Source organism: Natrix helvetica, assembly GCF_964273705.1.
Source record: "Natrix helvetica genome assembly, chromosome: 1".
Lineage (NCBI taxonomy): Eukaryota > Metazoa > Chordata > Lepidosauria > Squamata > Natricidae > Natrix > Natrix helvetica.
The window spans coordinates 218,143,473-218,160,684 of record NC_138548.1 but is presented as its reverse complement, the minus strand read 5'-3'; the positions used below and the strand labels follow the sequence as shown (position 1 = coordinate 218,160,684).

The window sequence follows — 17,212 nt, the reverse complement described above, 5'->3', positions numbered from 1 at the left end:
CTTCCCCGGTGCTACCCCCCGCTGCGGGGAGGCGGAACCGGAAGGTATTAGATGGTTCCGCCCCAAGCGCCTGATGGAACCAGATAGGTTCCAGACGGAGCTTGGGCCACCTCCTGTGGACCTGACCCGCCCCCGAGTGGAGGACCTGGTAGACGCATGGAATAGTGCGACTACCGGGACCCTAGACCGGGTGGCGCCTTTGCGGCCTCTCCTGCGGCGACGAACCACCCTGGCCCCTTGGTTTACCGAGGAGCTAAGGGTGATGAAACGCCACAAGAGACGCCTAGAGAGTCGTTGGAGATCCTCCCATTCCGAATTTGACTGAGCACAGGCACGAGCCTATTTGAGGACGTACCTTGTGGCATTAAGAGCGGCCAAACGTCAACATTGCGCCGCTCTTATTGCGTCCGCAGATAACCGCCCTGCTGCCCTGTTTCGGGTGACTCGCTCTCTCTTGTTTGAGAGACCGCGGGAAGCCCCTTTACAGGGCAGAGCAGAGGAGTTTGGGAAATATCTACAGGACAAAGTCGCTCAAATCCGGATGGGATGGGCCCCTTTCAGTGGTCCAGTTGAGACGCCCGAGGCGAGTCTTGAGGGACCGCTCTGGGAGGAGTTTGACTCAGTTGCCATCGAGGATTTGGACAGGTTGCGTGGACGTCTGCGACCTACCACATGTTTATTGGACCCGTGTCCCTCCTGGCTTGTACTGGCATCCTGGGAGGTCACGCGCAACTGGCTCCTGGGCCTAGTGAACGCTTCGTTGGGTGAGGGGTTTCTGCCGGCCGCCTTGAAAGAGGCGGTTGTGAGGCCCCTGCTCAAGAAGCCTTCCCTGGACCCATCGGATCTAGTCAATTATCGTCCAGTCTCCAACCTTCCTTTTTTAGCGAAGGTTGTAGAGAGTGTGGTGGCACAACAGTTTCCACGTCACCTGGAGGAGAATGATTATCTAGACCCGCGCCAGTCCGGCTTCCGACCCGGGCACAGCACGGAGACGGCCTTGGTTGCGTTGGTTGATGATCTCTGGAGGGCCAGAGATAGGGGTTGTTCCTCTATCCTGGTCCTATTAGATCTCTCGGCGGTGTTCAATACCATCGACCATGGTATCCTGTTGCACCGGCTAGAGGGGCTGGGAGTCAGGGGCACCGTTTTACGGTGGTTTGGCTCCTACCTCTCTGGCTGGACGCAACGTGTGTTGGCAGGGGAGCAGAGATCGACCCGGAGCCCCCTCACATGTGGGGTGCCACAGGGGTCGGTGCTCTCGCCTCTCCTGTTCAACACATACATGAAACCGCTGGGCGAGATCATCCGTGGTTTTGGGGTGGGATATCATCTGTATGCTGATGATACTCAGCTATACATTTCCACCCCGAACCACCCCAACGAGGCCGTTGAAATGATGTCCCGGTGTTTGGAGGCCGTACGGGTCTGGATGGATGGCAACCGACTAAAACTCAACCCTTCCAAGACGGAGTGGCTGTGGCTTCCGGCCCCCCGGTTCAACCAGTTACTTCCATCTCTGGCCATTGGGGGCGAGCAACTGGCCCCCATGGAACGGGTGCGCAATTTGGGCGTCCTCCTGGATGCCCGGCTGTCCATGGATGACCATGTAACAGCCGTGGCAAGGGGGGCGTTCCATCAGGTTCGCCTGATGCGCCAATTGCGCCCCTTATTGGACCGGGATGCCCTACGCACAGTCACCCATGCGCTAGTGACGTCTCGCCTGGACTACTGCAATGCTCTCTACATGGGGCTTCCCCTGAGATGCACTCGGAGACTGCAGTTGGTCCAGAACGCGGCCGCGCGGGTGATTATGGGGAGGACTAGATACTCCCCTGTAACACCTCTCCTGCGCGAGCTGCACTGGCTTCCTGTAGTCTACCGAGTGCGTTTCAAGGTTTTGATTATGATCTTTAAAGCGCTTCATGGCACAGGACCTAGTTACATGCAGGATCGCATCCTGCCCCATACATCCCTACGACCAATCCGCTCACACAGAGAGGGACTTCTTCGGGTGCCGTCCGCTAAACAATGTCGGGGGGCGACACCCAGGAGCAGAGCCTTCTCTGTGATGGGCCCAGCCCTGTGGAATGACCTCCCCCGTGACATCAGGATTATTTCCGATCTCCGCTCCTTCCATGTACAGCTGAAGACCCACCTCTGTCAATTATCTGGCCTGGCTCAACCGTAAATTTTTTCTTATTCCTCCTGACAGTCCATTCAAATTTTTTAAATTTTTAAATTGTGTTATTACTAATGGGGTATTTTAATGGTGATTTTTAACTGTCTAAATGTGATGTAATTTGTTACCTCCTCCGTGCATGTATGTCTTTGTATATGTGTATGTTCATGTGTTTGTACATATGTTTTATGTTTTATATGTTTTATTGTACGCCGCCCCGAGTCCTGTCTGGAAAGGGAGCGGCTAATAAATTCAAATTTATTATTTATTATTATTAAAGTAAAGGTCAAGGAAATGGTCTTTTTGTAACTCGTGTTGAATAGCTGGTATCAAGACAGCATCCTCCATTATGTCTTATAGGAGCAAGCTAACTCAGGAGATTAAAAGCAGGTCGTACAAATCCGACATGTCACTTTCTTGCTGCTCCCTATGTTCAAATATCCATCTGATCTAATAATGAATCTAGCATTATTATAACCGTTCATAACATGGGACTGTCTGGCTCATTTAACTCAGGATAGTTACACCCAGAGAAACTGCTATGATAAGTCTTCTTACTAACAATCCACTCATGTACACCCATTTTGCAAATTTCCATATGGAAGTTTCATAAGCCGGATGTGATTGCAGGCATCTATTTAAAGCTCAGGGGATAAAGTCCAGAACGCTTTGTGTTACTGCCTAGCTACAGTGTAGTGTAGGACAAGCCAGAAAAAATGTACACGATTAGGACTTTGGATCTGAGGGAAGATTAGTTGTTCAGACTAAAGTTGTTCTTTGACTGACTCTTAGAGGTAAGCATATGTTCCACTCCTACCCAAGAAAATATCATTTTGTCACTGATGGAATTTTAGATTTTTTTTTCTTTCCAATGGAAACAGACAGGTGAGGGTGAGGGTTCATTCTCCGAGTTTGTGGGTTGGTTTCCAAACATTTCATTACCAGTCTAGGTAACATCTTCAGTAGAGTTTAAGGATATCAGTGTTCTTCTGTTGGATTCACTGAACTGCATTACCTAGCAACCAAAATTCCAATCCCAATTGTGGTTGTAAACCACAACCTAAACTCCACTGAAGAGATTATCTAGTCTGGTAACAAAATGTTTCAACCTTCATCCTCATCCTACACCCGAGCTACAGATACTTGTCACCTGGCCTAATTCCAGCTTTCCCACCTCAGTTTTATTTTTAAATTTTTATGATTGGTTTTATGGTCTAAGTTTTTAATTTTTATAAATTCGTACAGGGGCTATTTAATCTAATTTTAGCTATGTATACTATTGTTTGTATGGTTTTTAAATGTATACCTGTACACCGCTCCGAGTCCCTTCGGGGAGAGGGGGCGGTCTAGAAATATAAATAAATAAATAAATAAATAAATAAATAAATAAATATTGGAAATAGAATTGTGTCAGCTTCCTGGAAAACGTCTCCAAGCTTTCACAAAATGAGGGTGTATATTAAATACAGTATATCCTGATTTCAAATAAAATATACTTTTATTTGCCAAGCACAACTCTGTAACAGCAAGAAGATAATTCAAATGTAATTCAGATGTGTTGCTATGTCCCCACAGCAGATTAACTCTGCTGTAGAAAGGAAGAAAATATTCAGCTACTAAGTACATAGGATGGAAGCCTGAAAGAATAGGTTTAACCTCCAGCTTCCAAAAAATGTAATACTGTCTACAAAAAGGCTAAAGCAAGCCCACCATTAAGTGTGGAATTCAGATTCTGCTAGGTATCCTGTCTACTTTCGCTAGACTTAGTTACAATATGGCACAACCATACAGTAACACAAAGGTCACAAAATGCAGGTGAGATAAAATAGCTGCCTTCAAAGGCAAGTCCAACATTGTCTTCAAATTGGTGGGCTAGCTTGAAGGAAGATGACTATTGGTGATTTGGACTGTGCGAGTATCATTCAACCCATTAAGGGTTCTGCAATCTAATGGCTCTTATGTTAGGACTGCAGAATTACCTCAGGACATACTAGTTAAAGATTCTGCTTATAGTCTTAGCATCTCCGAGGCAACTCAACTGGTTGGAAAAAGCTAGGAGCAGTTTAGAGCACTTCAATGAGTTATTGTTCTTCCAGATTACATTTTGCAAACAGTCAATGTAACAAAAGAAGCAGAATTCAAGGTCTTTCAGTTGCATAGCTTTTAGGAATATTGAATAGATTTTATTGATCAAGCAGACACTTTAGCTGGGCCAGCCTTCCCCATCTTGGGCACCCTTTAGTTCAGGGGTGTCCAAACTTGGGAACTTTAAGACTTGTGGACTTCAACTCCCAGAATTGAAGTCCACAAGTCTTAAAGTTCCCAAGTTTGGACACCCCTGCTTTAGTTGAATAGATTTTGAGTTCTACCGTTCCTAGCCATTCCAGGGATTGCTGAGAATTCTGGGATCTGAGATTCAGGCATCTAGAAGGTAGCAGATGGAGGAAGACTAATGTATACAAAGATCACTAGAAAACACGCACCTTTTAGTATTATTGTTGCCTGGAACTGCCATATCCTAAGCCTGTAAGTGATGCTCAAAAGGTAATCTTTTTTTAGATAGTTCCCAGCATATGGAGATCTGAGGTTTACATGTGTAACTGCAGCTTTACTTGCCTGCCTGTACCAGTTTATATTAGCTAGGAAAAAGCATATTATAACGAAAGAGAATGCTGTTGCCACCAACATTCAACTACATTTTTGACCTCTTCTGGACTTGTCTGGGCGCTGAGAGCTAAGCAGGATTAGAATTCCAGAGCTACAGGTGCCTTTCAATCTTGGCAATTTTAAAGTCTGTAGACCTCCATTCCTCAAATCCCTCACAAGCTTGCTACACTAAAAAATTTAAAAATTTATCCTGGAAGGCATTGGCAATCCTCTACTATGTCATTGTCAAGGGAACTGCATGGCTGTGTCGTAAATTGACTCTGATTGAACAAGTTTACATAAGCTTTATATACACATTCAAGGTTAGGAGCCGCCTTCAGTCTAGCAATAAAATCTTTATTGCCAAACTTGACCTCTTTCTTCTGCTCAATGATAGCAAAGTACTTGTCATACTCTCGCAATGCATCACTGAAATCGCACCGATTTGGCCAACAGACTTTGCACCGACTACGATGAAGAAATGTGTAACATCTTTGCGAAAAGGCCCTCATTAAATGTAAAGTTAAATAAACCAACACCACCGCTCTGGTGCGACGCATTCATATGTACCCTTCTCAGTCTGCGACTATGTTGCAAAACATTTCTAATGGTTAATGAAGTTTAACCATTGGCAGATGAGCATCAGGTATCAACAACTGCTTGAAACAAAATCATTTATAAGAATCTATTAGAAAAAAAAAAAAAGACCTGGTCCCACATCCAAATAAGTAACCATTTATAGATCATCTCGCCAAGGAGAACTACAGGTAGTCCTCAGCTTACAACAGTTCATTTAGTGACCGGTCAACATCACAACAGCACTGAAAAAAAGTGACTGATGGGCCTTTTTCACACTTAACGACCATTGCAGCATCCTCATGATCATGTGATCAAAACTCAGACCCTTGGCAATTGACTCACATTTATGACGGCTGCATTGTTCTGAAGACACGTGATCGCTTTTTGCCACCTTCTGACAAGCCAAATCAATGGGATCAAAGGCTGGATTCATTTAACAACCTTGTTACTAATTTATAACAATTGCAGTGATTCACAACTGTGGCAGGAAATGGGGCAAAACTCACTTAACAAATGTCTCATTGAACAACATAAATTTTGGGTTCAACTGTGGCCCGTACTTGTCATACAAGAGAATAAGCCCTCTTCCATGATAAACATTCACCAACATGGGATCGTCTTGGGGGGAATGCAGGGAGGACTGCTAGATATGCTTTGAACAAAACAAAATCCAAATATAGAATTACTAGATAGGCTGCTATGATAGAACCGAATGATTTCTCCTACTCATGTTGTTGTATCAATCTGGCATTTTAAAGTCTTCAGATTCCATGGGGCCCTTAGCACTCACAGGATAACTGCAACGAGGAACATAGCTCAGATGCTGCTGGATAGAGGCTCAGTTTGTCCATTAAAACCAGTCCACAATGAGCCCACAAGAGCTACTGGGGCAGTTTATGATCACCATACAGAAATGAGATGTGGTTTACAAGATCTCTATTTAAAGTCAGGGTCCTTCAGCATAGCAGTGTTTGCAGAACAGATCTTCAAATTAAAAACACAGCAAAATCCTGCCCTGGGAATACAAATCTGAAATAAAATATTTTATGTTTCAGGAACCAAAACAAAGCAGCCTCCCAAAAGCTATTGATTCCAACTGCTAGCAACCTTCCCTGTTGGCCAAAGAGACTGGGATCGATAGGAGTTGCAATTTAAAAGCCATATGTATTGCCTATCCCAGATCCAGCTGATTTCTCCTTTGATTCACTAAAGCCATATCAGGTAGCTTCCAGAGTTCCTTGCTAGAGTCATATGGAAGATTACGGTGGACTTTGACCCACAGCTAGAACAATAGGAACCAGCCTCGCCCCCTTGCCTTTGGGGATATGGGAAAGGAATCACATTTGAAGTTTTGTAAAATAGATTCTCCTTGTTCCTTCAATCACTAGGAGACAGGAAGAGAGGTGATGGCAAAGAAGAAAGCCCTTGGAATAAGACGGTTAATCGGTATTATATTTTCATTAATAAATAAGTTCTTTTAATAACACTGAACATTTCACAGATCTCCCCCCCTCCCTGCCCTCCCCTATTGCCTTTCTTTCCACACATATACACAAGATCAATAGAAGGTCATTCTCTCCTCCCACCCATCCCAGCTTTATCTCAACGGGGAAGGATGCCTGGGCACCTGTATCCTAGATACAGAGAGGGGTACATGTGTCGGCCCAGGGGGAGAAAGGAGAGATGCTTGCACTCAGTCCGCATCCAACAGGCAATTGACAAGCAGCAGATGGACGTGATGACCTAGGAGGCCAAAGGAAGATATTAACTGTGCAGTGGCAAGGCAGGATAGTGGTGGTGGTGATTTTTTCCCCCAGTTCCTTCAAATATGCGCAATAGTCACCAGAGCTGCTACTGTCCATGATGTTGCTGTGCCAAGCCCCAAGCCTTGCACCAATCTTCGTTCGAGCCGTCCAGCTGTACTTTGCCGTTTCCCCCTCCTCCCTGGATAGGAGGAAGAGAGGGAAAGTGGATCCTTCTGAACTTTCCAGCTCTGGCTTGGAGGAGCCAAGCCATTCCCTGAATCCCACCCTAGAGGGGCCACCTGGAGGCCCTGAGTCTACAGCGGTTCCATCACCACCCTCTGCGGCCAGCCCTTCACATGACAGAACAACTTTTTGCTTTCTCCTTCTTGAAAGTGGAAGAAATGAGCTCCGATCGGCTGGGAAGACGGAGAAGTCTCTTGGGAAAACTCCGGGCGGGGCTCTTGGGGCCCCCCGGGAGGCCAGGCTTGGTGAGACAGAGGGACGCCACTGTCCGGAAGATGCTGTGGACACTCTTCTCTGATGTGAAGGCGGAGCATTCCAGGTAATTTTCTGCTCCCAGCTGCTTGGCTACAGTACAACCCTGGAAAGGAAAGGAGGCGTTAGGACTCACTTAAGGGCTTTTGTCAAACAAACACCAGACTCACGGTAGGATCTTCAAGGGCCAGAGCAGGGGTGTCAAACTCAAGACCATGGGGCTGGCTTCGGCCCACGGGGCCGGCCTGGAAACAGCAAAGGACTGGCCCACAGTGCCCCTGCCAGCGAAAATGGCGCTCAGAAGGGCCACGTATGGCGCTTGCTAACTCCGTTTTCACTGGCAGAGGGCTGCAGGAGGCCGTTGCAGCTGAAAACGGAGCTCGGCAGAGTGCTCGTTTTCACTGGCAGAGTGCTTGAACGGCCACAGGTGCTTATGACATGACTGACATCAAGCTGGCCACACCCACCCAGTCGTCCCTTCGTGCCCCCCCCCCCGAAGGTCAAACACAACCCTGATGCAGCCCTGAATGAAATCGAGTTTGACACCCCTGCTGTAGAAGAATAAGGATATGGAGGAATAAGGAGTCCCCCATGAGGACTGGATTATCTATCTTCATCCTTCAGGAGCTGACCAAGCAAAATGACCTTTTGCTTTCTATAAAAGAACACTTTTCTCACTCAATCAGGGGTCTTTCCTTTCACAAAGAAGAGACCTCCAACACTGATGCAATACACCTTACAATAGAAATCAGTAATCTAAAATCAGGATTTTAGACTACAGTTTTCAGAACAGCAGTAGCACTTAAGAATTTTATACTGCTTCATAGAGCTCTCTATGCAGTTTACAGTAGCAGCAGCATCCCACCCCCAAACCATTTGGGAACCAGGGAGCGGTTCCAGGGAGAAAGGTTTTTCCCTGGACTGGAAGGAGTGGTTTCGCCTGCTGCCTGCATCCTGCTTATGGGGCTTCGCTTGTTTGCGCGGCCCAGTTTCTGGCATGCCATGGCCCAGTATCAGTCCATGGACCGGAGGTTGGGAACCCCTGATTTACAGAGTCAGCCTATTGCCCCCAACAATCTGGCTCCTCAGTTTACCAACCTCGGAAGGATGGAAGGCTGAGTCAACCTTGAGCCAGCCAGTGAGCAGAATTAGCCTGCAATACTGCATTCTAACCACTGCTCTATCACGGCTCTTATTTTTCAATTTTCCTTGATTAATCTTAGTATAACTACGGGTCCAAACCATTTAGAGCAGTGGTTCTCAACCTGTGGGTCGGGACCCCTTTGGGGGTCGAACGACCCTTTCAGAGGGGTCGCCTAAGACCATTGGAAAACACATATTTTTGAAAAAATACAGAAAACATAAAATAATTTTATGGTTGGGGGTCACCACAACATGAGAAACTGTATTAGAGGGTCGCAGCATTAGGAAGGTTGAGACCCACTGATTTAGAGTATACCAGGTTTCTATCTCTGGCCTGGAATCATCATCACTGGATTAACTTTATGGATTTAGATTTATCTGGCCACCCATCTCAAGTACTGTACATGACTTTGATAACAAACAAGATATTTTTGCAGGAATCGGCTGTGATCCAGCAGAGGTTTTATATTCTTATAGAAATAATGCTTCATTGCAGGCATTTCCAGTAACACAGCAATACTTGAAGGTGAAAGATGGCATTAATCAGCATAGGCAAGTCTTAAGTCTAGCATTCCCGATACTATTTTAGTCATCTTGGAAAGAGGGAAAAAAAGGTAAACTAGAACAAGTTTGAAAATGCGGACTCCTGATACTCCAGGAAGGGTCGGTGTTGAAAGAATGGCAATAGATATCCAGACCAGCAACCTATATTTATGCCTCACCTGTTCGTAAGAGATTGGGGCTTGCTTTTGGTGAGACAACTCCATCAGAGTGCTGAGATCAGTACGCAGGTCTATCTTACATCCTATCAGCAGCACACGGGTATTGTGACAATAGTCCAAGATTTCAGTTTTCCACTGGAAAGAAAAAGTACAGTGAAAGAAACATTAAAAGACATTTAATACAAGCCTTTAAAAGCACATCTTGGCAGAGAAACTGCCCTGCTCTGCCATAAAAAAAAAACCACATCACAAAGCAAAGTAATTAAACAATTGGTGCCACCATTTCCCTTTTTGCCACAATGAATGCAGGCTTTTTAAAAATATCAAATGTCCCTATGTGAAATAGTAAGGTCCTTTCAAATGTACACAGAAGAAATCACTATAGCTTGATCTCAACAGTTCTACTTCCAAGCCGAGTTGCATTGAATACAATTAGAATAAGATTAGGGAAAGAAACTTATGGAGTGACATTTCTCACAAATGCAGCATATGGTTGAAAGTACCTAGTAGGAAACTCTCAAGAATCTGAAACTTAGTTGTGATTTTGATTACAGTAGTGTACTTTAAAAAATAGTGTAGAATTTCCTTCTCAAAATACAACAAGCAGTTCTTCCTACAATCCTTTTAGAGGCTTATATACAAGTTCCAGAGTATTCAAAATGCTTGCTACAACAATGAAATTTATCTTGTGGGGAAAAATCAAAATGATGCCATGCAACGTGAGTAATTATATGAACTGTATTTAAAACTACTATATGTAAATTATGTTTAAAGTAGGGTTTTGAAACTGCAGCTATGTTTTGCTTCTGGTCCGCCCTACTTTTGGCAATGTTAGCTTCTCTCTCCTCAGCGCCTCAAAGTCACTAATATTTTGTTATAAGGTGGGGCCTTTTTTTCCCTTTAAAGAGTAAACATCCTCAAACCTTTAGATCAAGTCAAATCCCAGTAGGCAGGACAATGGGATCACACCTTCCTTACCTTCTTCATTGCACTATCCATGGTCTCAGGGCGACTGACATCAAAACAGAGCAGGACAGCATCTGAGTCACTGTAGCATAGAGGGCGCACATTGTCATAATATGGGGATCCTACGAGAAGCAGTGAGAAAAGCCATGAAGCGACTCAACGCATCCTCTCTTCCCCTTTTTGCCAATATCGTTGGAGGCGGGGGGAAAGGTTGCTTGCTCTAATGCCAGATGATATAACTGCCCAGTGCTAGGATTAAATGCACTTCCAGGTTTTGTGCTTTTAACACCCCCTCCCCCAAAGGAATAACATGAAAAAATAACAGGAATCAGAAATCTGCAGGGCTTTGCTTACTCACTCCCATCCAGAATATCCTCAGGAAATAGTTCAGCCGTGTTTTACATAAAAAAGGCCATTTCCTCTTTCACACCTGACATGTAAGCAATAACTGAAATGTGAAAAAGGGGTACAGGCTTTTCCATTTATAGAGATTTACGAGGAGGGTATGCAACTTGGAGGGAGGAATGGAGTTGCCTAGTAACATCTCTCATTAAACATGGAAAAAATGAGTTGTGCATGTTCCAGGCATGTCATACATGCAGGAACAGAGAATGGACTATGGCAATGTACTGTTGGTTGGCTGCAAAGTGAGGGAGGAATGAATAATATACACAGGCTATTCTCCCCCCCCCCCCCCCAAGGAACTGCAGCATCCAAAATGTTTCTGCAGCCCAGACACTTCGTGCCTAGAATAGGAATCAGCCCCTGGTTTCCCTGCACCAGCACAATCACCATGGCAACAAGGGGATCCAAATAGCCAGGGTCCCCCACTTACAGTCCCCTTCAAAAGAGGGGATGATGCCCATCCCTAGTTGCTAGGAGAACTCTCTACTTGGCACCTCCTCCATCACACATACAATACTTTCAAGAGCCCCCTTATTGTAAAGAGCTGCTTTTCCCCTCTCGATTTCTCTTGCAGAATCCACTGAACTCCTCTGTCCTGGGATTCTACCTCCATGTGGGTGGAAAATGGGCAAACCACACACACACCAACATTCCAGGAGAGAAGAAATGAAGGGATGGAGAAAATAGATGGGAGGGGGTTCAACAGTCTTCAGAGGATTTATCAGGAGGACTGGGGAAAAAGCAGGTGCAAGCAGCAGGAGGGGTGGGATTGCTGCATTTTTACTTAAAGTCTTGGATACCGGAGCATCTTATTTAAGAAGCTAGAGAAAGTCTCGAGCCCAAGTTTGAAATCACAAAATAGATGTTTAGAAGTTCTCTGCCATACCCCAATATAAATCCTGTAGGTTTAAGAGATGTTCATTTCTGCATAGAAATGCAAAAAGTCTCCTTCCAGTCCAAGACAGCAACACAATATGCAAAACACATTATCCTTTCGTTGGGCTAAAAGCTTTGAAATACCTATACATTCTGACTTGCCTCAAAAACTACCTCTAAGCCAGGCCATGTATTGTTCCTAGTTATGACAAAAAGCACCTTTATGCATTTTTATCTGCAGTATAATCTTCGTGACTTAAAAACTAAACAGATTAAAGTCTTCTGCATTCCCCTTCCTCCATTAGAAACAGACAAGATCTCCTTCTCATTTCATACACCAGACACTAATCTGTAGCAAAGGCTTTTCAGCATTAATATATCTTGGCCAGCTACTAACTAGGTCCTACACAAGTTAGTTCTTCAGTTAGACCATTCCATTGCAGCATAAGGAGAGGATGTCAGTCATAAGGTCCTGAACAGCAGCCAAGCACAGAAGGAAAGAGGTGTCCCATAGACTTACCAGATGTGTCCCATAGACTGAGCTCCACCCGTTGCTCCTCCGTTTCCAGGCATGCTGTGTAGTTCTCAAAAACAGTGGGCACGTAGGTCTAGAAATAAAGGGAAGATAAGAGTCACCTGGTGGACACGCAATCTTTATGTCGCATGTGTGTTTTTTGGGAAAACAAGGTGGCTTTAGCCAAAATGGCTTACCTAGCTCCAAAAGGGAATGTACAGGAGCAGAAATGGAGATTTAGGAGGGGGGGGGTTGCCAGCTCCTGCGCAGGACTTGCACACAGCTCGAAATCATAATTACCACCAAGCAAACAGCAGAGGTGATCAGTGAATGCTTCTGCATCTCAAGCCGCTTGCAAGAGGGAGGGGAAATAACGACAGACTGCAAAACCGACGAAACAACCGCCCCGAAATAACAGGGACCCTTCGCGCGCAAAGTACCCCAGGAAAAGCTACAAGGGGCGCCAAATCTGGGCAGAGAAGGAAACCAATGCTTTGCAAGACGATCGGGCTTCGGTAAGACAAGAGTCCCAGAGAAGGGTCGGGGAGCCACGTGAGGCCATTCTATCCACTTCGATCTCCGGGCTGGAGGATAAAGCCGCATGGCAGGCGAATTCTGTTGACTGCAGTTCGCCAGTTCGAATCTCACCAGGCTCAAGGTTGACTCAGCCTTCCATCCTTCCGAGGTGGGTAAAATGAGGACCCAGATTGTTGGGGGCAATAGGCTGACTCTGTAAACCGCTTAGGGAGGGCTATAAAAGTACTGTGAAGCGGTGTATAAGTCCACGTACTATTGCATGAGGACCACATCCAATCATCAGCGAAGAGGGGCAAAAGAGAGCGCGGATGCCAAAGGGAAGCATAAGAGAACTCTTTTCGCTCTCCCGCAATTGCAGAGGAAGCCCCCCACTCCCCATGGCTGGTCCTCTTACCTCCGGGTAGCAGTCTTTGGCCAGCACCTGAAGCATGGCCGTCTTGCCGCAATGTACATCCCCCACCAGAACCAACTTGCACCGGGCCACTACTGGCTGAGGAGTCCTTCTCTCCCTCATGGTGGTGGTTAAAAGAAGCGGGCGGTGGCGGCAGTTACCAAACCAGCGTTCGCGACTTGCAGCAAAATCCCAGCAGTCCCACCCGCCGGCTAAATTAATACAGCGGGCGGGGCAGAGAATCCTGATAGGGAATGTGGGTAGCCAATGAAACGTACAGTTGGGCGCCAATCAGCCAATCAGAAGAAGCTGGCCCAATGACCACTTGGAGGGGGAAGCTGAGTCAGTTTTTTTTATTTCCCCCCACCCACCTCCGTTCTTACCTGGGCGGGTCATCTTTTGCCACGGGAGTCAATCATTCAGCCAAGAGGCGACTTATCACCCACGCTGATAAGGGTTTTCCCGTGTTTGTTTTTCCTTAGAGTACGCAGCATTACAGTCGTCCCTCCGCCCATGATAAAATAGGTCGATTCTTTCAATAAAGCAATGAGTGACTAAGACGACCCGCATCCTCCTCCGCTGGCCGCGCCAGGAGGAGGAAGTTGCCTTCACAAACCTTTCAGAAACACCTGGATGGATAACAGTTCATTTGACGTACTCCTGAGCGTGTTTTCGTGCGACCCATTTCTAAAGAGGGTGTGTGGTGGTGGTGGGGAGGTGTTCCACTTTCTGCCAGGCCAAACACAGCCTTTCTGATGGTCTGCAGCGGTGGCCCCCAACTAAGGTAAGGAGTGGGAGAACGATCATCTGCCCTGTTTTGGGGGTCATCGGAGGCTGCTGTGAGCATACACACACACACACACACACACACACACACACACACATATGGGCTTTTGACTAGTCAAGACTCTGCCAAAGTTACTCCAATCTCCCAACTTATTTTGCAAATTAGGCCAGATCTGGCAGCAGATCTCCCAAGTTATTAGGACTGGGAAGGATGACAAGGTACTTTGGGGGGGGGGGGGGAGAGCAGCTCTTTAGGCATCAGGTCTCCTATCCAGAGATCTTCCACTTGGAGAACTGTTGGGGAGGAGGGAAGCTGCTTGTTAGTGCCACCCTCCAGGGTGCAACTGCTTCTTGTTCCAAAGATTTGGGTGAGGCCATTTTTGACATGTGTCCAGTGGGGAGATCTGAATATATTTTCCTATGTGTTCAATGTTTTTCAACCCAACTGGCACCCAAAATGCATGCTTTTCCTCCATTCTTCCCTTATCTTGCACACGCTTGCAAGAGAAATGGGGAAATCAGGTCTCCTCTCTCCTTGCAGCTGTTCCCATGGCTGACAGAGAAACAGGGGAGAGATGCATTAAAGATCTTTTGGTGCCAGTCCTCTGATCCCATAGAGCAGTGCTTTTCAAATGGGGAATTCTGGGACTTGAAGTTCATACATTTTAAAGTGGCCAAGTTTGGAAAACAGTGGCATAGAGTGATGCTAAGGGGAGTTAGAAAACTGACAGCTGAAGATCAATGCTGGCAGAGAAGGCTTTCTTCATCCCATCTCTCTTCTCAGGTTCATATGAAGAGAACCTGTTCTTCTTCAGGGGTCTCACGGCCAGCGGGCCAAATGCCACATGCTGGCCACACCCATGTCCGATTTAGCGAAGGGGAAAAAAGTCACGATACATCACATGACAACCAGGTGGTATTCTGCCAGTTCTGACCAGTTCTCCTGAACCCGTAGCAGAAGTGGCAGATAACCCCAGCCAACTGCCCGGGCTCTATGGCATCCCATTTAGGACCTTTTTAAAGGCAAAGCACATGCGCGGAAGACGGAGCACATGCACGGACACGCTCTCACATTGGTAGGGAAGGTAAGTAAATACCACCCCTGATGATGACATGAGTTTGACACCCCTGTTCTATTTCATTGCTAAAGTAGAAGAATAATTAGCAATCAACACAGAAGAATTTGCTTTCCTTCCAGCTTCCATACTAGAGAATAGTACTTCAATGCTATTGTGCAAACGTTTGTTGGGCCAGTGACTGAGTATTGTTTTTCTTTCAGGGATCCTATGTTAGAGGAAATGTGAAGGTATCTATATATGGTTTTCACCCAGAAAACCAGCCTGCATGAGTATGTGTGCAGTCATCTGATTCAAATCTGCAGTGGAATCTGCTTGTGGAAAATGTCAGGTGTTCATAAATTCAGAAAGGGGCACATAAACTTTTCAGCACTGATATTTGAAATATAATCCTGAGAGCAGGTTTTCAGAATGTATTAAATGTTTAGAGAGCTCAGACGGAAAAGAAGGTTTATAATTATTAAAAATAACACTATATTCTCATTTAGGGGGTACAATTGGGACATTTAAGTGAAACTGGCTGTGGCATATGATCCTACTTCAGCTTTGCTTTAGAGGCCCGTGGAGATTGTAAAAATTAGGATTGGTCATAAAATTACTTTTTCATCGCTGACATAATTCTGAACTGTTGCTATATGAAACATTCACTAAAACACAGTTGCTCAATGAGGCAATTGCTAAATGAGGACTACCTGTAATTATCCCAAGTCCCACTAATAGTCTATTATGTACTTAAGCCAGCAGTGGCTCTTCAGGTTTACAGTTGGAGGTCTCTTGAAGCTTTCCTTAGGCCTACATTAAGTGTGCCATCTCCCTAGTCCACAGAGAACTATACCTGGCTTTATTTTATTATTTATTTCTTAGATTTTTAGACCGCCCCTCTCCCAAAAAGGGACTCGGGGCGGTGTACAGTCAATACAATAAAACCAGTCATAATAATTAAATACATTTAAGCTACATTTAAAATACATTTGGAGGGGGAGATAGGCTGTACTAAGAAATAAATACCTAAAAACATCACAATTAAAACCCCAAACCCTAAAATAAAATAAATCCCTGGGAGGTAAAACTAAGAAAGTGCCAGGCCAGCTGATTGAAATAGGTGAGTCTTTAACTTTTGCCGGAAGGAACGGAGGTCGGTGGTAGTTCGAATGTCTGGGGGGAGGTCATTCCAGAGGGTTGGGCCCATCACAGAGAAGGATCTACTCCTAGGTGTCGCCCGCTGGCATTGCCTAGCAGACGGCACCAGGAGGAGCCCCTCCCTGTGTGAGCGGATAGGTCGCAGGGACGTATGTGGTAGGATGCGATCCTGCAGATAACTAGGTCCTCTGCCATGGAGCGCTTTAAAGATGGTAATCAATACCTTGAAACGCACCCGAAAGGCCACAGGTAGCCAGTGCAGCTCGCGCAGGAGAGGTGTTACGTGGGAGTAACGTGTACGTCCCATAATAACCCGCGCGGCTGCGTTCTGAACTAGCTGCAGTCTCCGGATGCGTCCCAAGGGAAGCCCCATGTAGAGGGCATTGCAGTAGTAACATTGTAAAATGTTATCCTCATCACATGCCTCTTCTGCCTGCATTCTCAATCACTGTGTTCCCCTGACTTCCGGAATGGATGACGAAGTCTAACAGGTGTTCCAAACCTTGAGGCTAGTCTTAGTTGGTGTCAGAGAAACACTATTTCAGCACTGGAACAGCCAAGAATCATCTAAGCTTATCTAACTATGGGGATGGGAAAGAGGGGAAAGGGAATGTTGTGAGAGTGATTGAAAGAAACAAGGTTGCAGGCCATACTTTACTGTAGTTTGGCACTAATTCAGTTGAAGAATTTCAGATCCTTTTTTATAAGATAACTCAGATCCAATTGGCCTGCAGATCATGTGTTTTAGCATCAAATTGTAGTCTTTTCTCATGTAGTGGAGATCAAATGACATTTTTGTTTTTGTGTTCTTTGACAATGTATGTTTCTCAATGGCATATTCACAGTTCTCTTGTTTTACTTTCATAATACTCACATAAGGAAAATTATTGCCTGAGAGTTATTGGTTACCTGAAGTACATTATTAAGCATGGAATTCAATTCAGGCCTCTTAAACCTAAATGCATCAGTCAGTTCACTGCAACAAGCAAGTCAAAATCTGAGCAGGCTGTGA

General features: G+C 45.6%; 2 protein-coding genes across 3 annotated transcripts in view; one reads left to right on the top strand and one right to left on the bottom strand.

The window, feature by feature from the left end:
• Nucleotides 1-4,482: 4,482 nt before the first annotated feature.
• Nucleotides 4,483-13,362, bottom strand: RND1 (Rho family GTPase 1). The gene is made up of 5 exons (XM_081939034.1): nt 13,202-13,362; nt 12,277-12,364; nt 10,488-10,597; nt 9,510-9,644; nt 4,483-7,750 (listed from the first exon to the last, which is right to left on the bottom strand). The coding sequence occupies exons 1-5, from the start codon at nt 13,319-13,321 to the stop codon at nt 7,502-7,504; spliced, it is 702 nt and encodes a 233-aa protein (XP_081795160.1). The 5' UTR covers nt 13,322-13,362; the 3' UTR covers nt 4,483-7,501.
• Nucleotides 13,363-13,786: 424 nt separating this feature from the next.
• DRC2 (dynein regulatory complex subunit 2) overlaps nt 13,787-17,212 on the top strand; it is a 43,347-nt gene continuing 39,921 nt past the window's right edge. The window contains exons 1-2 of one of the 2 annotated variants that reach the window (XM_081937639.1): nt 13,787-13,982; nt 15,264-15,290. Coding sequence is in view for 1 of the 2 variants with exons in the window: in XM_081937636.1 (XP_081793762.1) it covers nt 13,954-13,982 (29 nt within the window). In the remaining variant the exon portion in view is untranslated. The remainder of the gene's footprint in view (nt 13,983-15,263; nt 15,291-17,212) is intronic. The other variant, XM_081937636.1, reaches the window with a different exon arrangement.